General features: G+C 43.8%; 1 protein-coding gene across 1 annotated transcript in view; it reads left to right on the plus strand.

Moving 5' to 3' along the window:
• The first annotated feature begins 1,380 nt into the window (after positions 1-1,380).
• Positions 1,381-3,992, plus strand: part of LOC120643004 (putative B3 domain-containing protein Os04g0347400) — a 3,409-nt gene continuing 797 nt past the window's right edge. Inside the window, exons 1-6 of the mRNA XM_039919549.1 lie at positions 1,381-1,474; positions 1,961-2,067; positions 2,170-2,455; positions 2,935-3,020; positions 3,112-3,397; positions 3,771-3,991. Of these exons, the coding sequence (XP_039775483.1) occupies positions 1,381-1,474; positions 1,961-2,067; positions 2,170-2,455; positions 2,935-3,020; positions 3,112-3,397; positions 3,771-3,991 (1,080 nt within the window). The remainder of the gene's footprint in view (positions 1,475-1,960; positions 2,068-2,169; positions 2,456-2,934; positions 3,021-3,111; positions 3,398-3,770; position 3,992) is intronic.

Genomic DNA, 3,992 nt, shown 5'->3' on the forward strand with positions numbered 1-3,992 from the left:
TTCCCTAGGTGCTTTTACTTGTTTCAATATTATCTTCTTAATTGCATGATGTTAGCGTGCATTAATATTTGAATTAGATGAGATGGTGATGGCCAGATGAATGGGAAAATTTGGTGGAAACCCACTTCTTCATCGAATAATCGAGAGTTGTGAAAGTACCTTTATATTATGGGTGTGTATCTTGTTCTTGCTAGTTGCTTGGTTTTTTTTTTTGCATCATCACCTATTTTGGCCATCCGATGGCAAAGATCCAAATGCCTCATTGGGCTTTGGCGAGGCCTGGAGCGTTTTCCATGTCACCTCTATCATCCCCGTTCACCAGCAGTGTCGTCATCTTCTTCCAGCGTCAATATGGTAGCCTCCGCTTATATAAAAAAATTATGGTGAAGTTGTGGGTGGGTTGGGGGGGGGCTGCAAACATCCCCGCTGCCTGACACCGCCCACACTGAGGCTGAGGGTACCCACTGCCTGCCTCCAGGAACACCTTCGTTGCCATGACGTCTCTCTCACCTCCACCGCTGGCCGGCGATCTACCCCGATGCTCCCTCTAGGTCCGCATGCCATATGGGTATTCCCCAACTCCAAATCTTCATTCCATTCAATTTGTAGCTAGTGCAAGTTTAGAGACAACTGATAGATAACCAAAATCAGTCACCCGAAACAGGAATAGAACTCTAAAAGTGTATATATATATTCAAATCCTTAAAATTTTGTACATGTAGAGAAGTTGGTGATATGCAACTATATAAGTTTTCAAGACTGGCCTGACTCAAGATCATATATGAGTTATGGACTTTAAAAGTAACAGAGAGAAAGACAAAAATACAAAATGGATCTCATCCTGGTTTACATATCTAGCCTTGCAAGTTCTTTCTTTTTAGAGCAGAGCCTTGCAAGATCTCAATATGCTTGGAAGTCATCGAATTTCAATTAGCTCCATAGGTTCTTTTGGCCACTCTTGAGTAAGCAGTACGACGTGGGTGGTTCTGGTAGATATTTCATTGAATCGAGGCAAATTTGTTAAATGCTATTCCTTTTGTTTCAAAAAATAAGTCATTTTGATTTTTTTAAATACATAGTAGAAATTATTTATCTAGACATAATGTATGTCTAAATGTAAAGTAAAGATTATGAAACTAGAAAAGCAATTCCTTTCACGGGTCCCTTCATGTAGATGCGGTAGAAACAATAAAGTTCATATTCATTCATAACTAAAACTTTGGGCTACTCTCTTAGATTTACAATATAAGTGTGAAGTGACGCATATACTCTTAGTTTGGTATAAAAAAAACTTATTAAAAGCTTCTTGGTCCTTGATTACCGGCCATCATTGTCAAATCAAGCTCTGGACGGAGCTTCTACCTAGTGATTCAAGCTTACATGGTTCTCCTTCGCAAGAAGCAGGATGCGTCCACCATTGGTGATTACCGGCCGATCAGCTTGATACATAGCTTCACCAAGTTGCTTACCAAAGGTTCTCTATCGGTATAATTCTTTCGCAAATCCTACAGTTTATGGGCTCGAGAAAAATACCAAAACTTTCAGACGCCACCACATACATGTGATGTGATTCTCTTCTTTCTATAAAGGACATTATCTAAAACATTATATCCCAAACCTAATGAAACCAAATAAGAGAATAGAAAAAAAAATTACATAAACCAAACCTACATCACCTTCATACCATCATATGCTTTTCCAATACATGTTGGCCGCATGATATGATCGGGAAGAAATCTTAAGTATATATGCCACTTAAGTCAAATGAAGCGTAAGAATGATCAAAACTGAAAAGATATATGAGAAAAAAGTGCAAATTTTCTTATGAGAGACTTTTTTTCTACTTCGAGAGACTTTTGTCACACGTGAAAGAGCGTTCACACGTGACACGTCACACCTTTTGTCAGCGTTTACCAGAGTCAAGATGGAGGGGAAATGCAGTAGACATGACCAAACCAAGCTGTCGCTTTCCCCACTCACTGTGGCCGCCGGAGTCCCCAATGCCGCCGTCGGCCGCCGCGGCCAGGCACCCAAAGGGTGCTGCTGCCCTTCACCTCCGACACCCTGGTGCGTGCCCAGCGCTCGTCCGATCCGCCGGCGCGCGCGGCTCCGGCCCGGCCGTGGTACTGGCTCATCTTGTTTTCTTGCACCTGCATGCTTTATTCGCAGCGCATCCCCGACGAGCTCGCCGCGGAGGTCGGCAGCGATGAGGCCCTCGTCGTCGGCCCCACCGGCGGAAAGGCCAAGCCTTGGCGCGTCGAGGTCGGGTGGGACGGCGATGGCGCGTTCCTGGGCCGTGGGTGGCCAGGGTTCGCGGCCGCGTGCGGCGTCGCCCCGAGGTGGCTCCTCGTCCTCCGCCACCGCGGCCACGGCGTGCTCTCGGTCAAGGGATTCGACGCCGACAGCTGCCTCCTCAGGGAGCACGGCGCGCGGCCGCCACCACCATCAGCAGCAGGTAAAGAGAAGATGGATTCCCCATGCCATACTCTCAAGTTGTTAATGTCGAAGTAGTAGTATCAGTCAAATTCCCCATAATGTCATGAATATTATAACGAGTTCTGATAAAATGTTTTGAGTACCCGTCTGTGTTCCCCACGTTTTCTTCCCTTGTAACTTGTAAATGCAAACCCTCTTCGTCCTTCCTGCTGTAGGATTGTTTTCTACTGGGAAAAAAAATGAGAGGTCAGTAGTGTTAGTAGTCTTCTTGGACACTGAAAAGCTGGTTTCCAGCATCGAACTCGTTGTAATGTGGTTCATGATTATTGAAAGGCAGAAAAAGATCTTCTAAGCAAATGAGGGTCAAGAAGCTTTTTACCAGACGTGGAGTATACTGGATGTTGGCTAACTTCTAAAGTAGTTCCCTGCTAGGCTGCTACCAATTCATGATTACTCGTATTCAGTCCAAAGTGATTGTTTGTAACTCATTTTGTTCAGTTGAAGCAACCACGGGCAGCCAGGACACTGCCCGTAAGCTGCAGTTCCTCAGAGTACTGCTTCCAAAAGATTTCATGGAAAAGATGGTTTGCAGACTGTTGCTACTAATTTGTTTTTCTCACGTTGTTTTCTATTACCGGAATGGCCTGACTTTCCTCTTTTTGTGTGTTCTTGCAGCTAATACCTGCTAAAATTGTGCAATACATCCCCAAAGAGCATTTGGACTACCGTAAGGCCATTGTTTCTGGCCCCCTTGGCAAAGTTTCTCCCATCGAGCTCGAGATGAATCAGTCAGGAGTGTTCTTCAGAGGTGGCTGGTCACAGTTTCTAGTGCTTCCTGGCATCACTGAAGATAATTCTTTGCTGTTGAGGTATGAGGGCAACATGGTGTTTACAGTCAAGGTCTTTGAGGCAGACGGACACCAGAGAGAGTCTAAACATAAGGACATTGGAACGCAACAAGGTGAGCAAAAGATGAATAAGTTTTTCATATTTTGAATTGGGAGTGTCTATACAACACTTGAGTGTTTTGGAGGATTTCAACACTTGACATTGGAACCATCCAACTTTTTAAGATCTATTTCTTAGACTAGTTCTAACTTCGTGCTAGAAAATAAATCAAGTGTTATGGAGGATCTTTCACTATAACTTAGTTGCACCATCATAATAAAAAGTGGCTGTAACTGCTTTGTAACTGTAATTTTGATATAAACTATCCCTGCTGGCAAGCCCTCTAAAGCACTCATGTGAGATTTAGCTTTTCTCTTTGAATCCGTTAGCAATGAATTATATCATGTGCGGAATACTGAAGTGCATGTCTCTTTTGTCTTATCAAGTATCAACATTACCAGATATTCGAGAGCGGCAGGAAGAATCATCTGTTTCCATTCAGAAGCGTTGCAACAGTAATTGGCTTAACAGCGGTGGACAAAAGATGCAAAAAGGTCCCATTACTCGTCTAAAGAAGGCACCATTATGGAGGAAATCTGTCTTCAAGATTGGGCCGCCATCATGGATAAAGAAGGAGATAAATGCCAACTCACTTAAAAGGGAACTTG

The sequence above is a fragment of the Panicum virgatum genome, chromosome 7K, assembly GCF_016808335.1.
Source record: "Panicum virgatum strain AP13 chromosome 7K, P.virgatum_v5, whole genome shotgun sequence".
In the NCBI taxonomy this organism is placed as follows: domain Eukaryota; kingdom Viridiplantae; phylum Streptophyta; class Magnoliopsida; order Poales; family Poaceae; genus Panicum; species Panicum virgatum.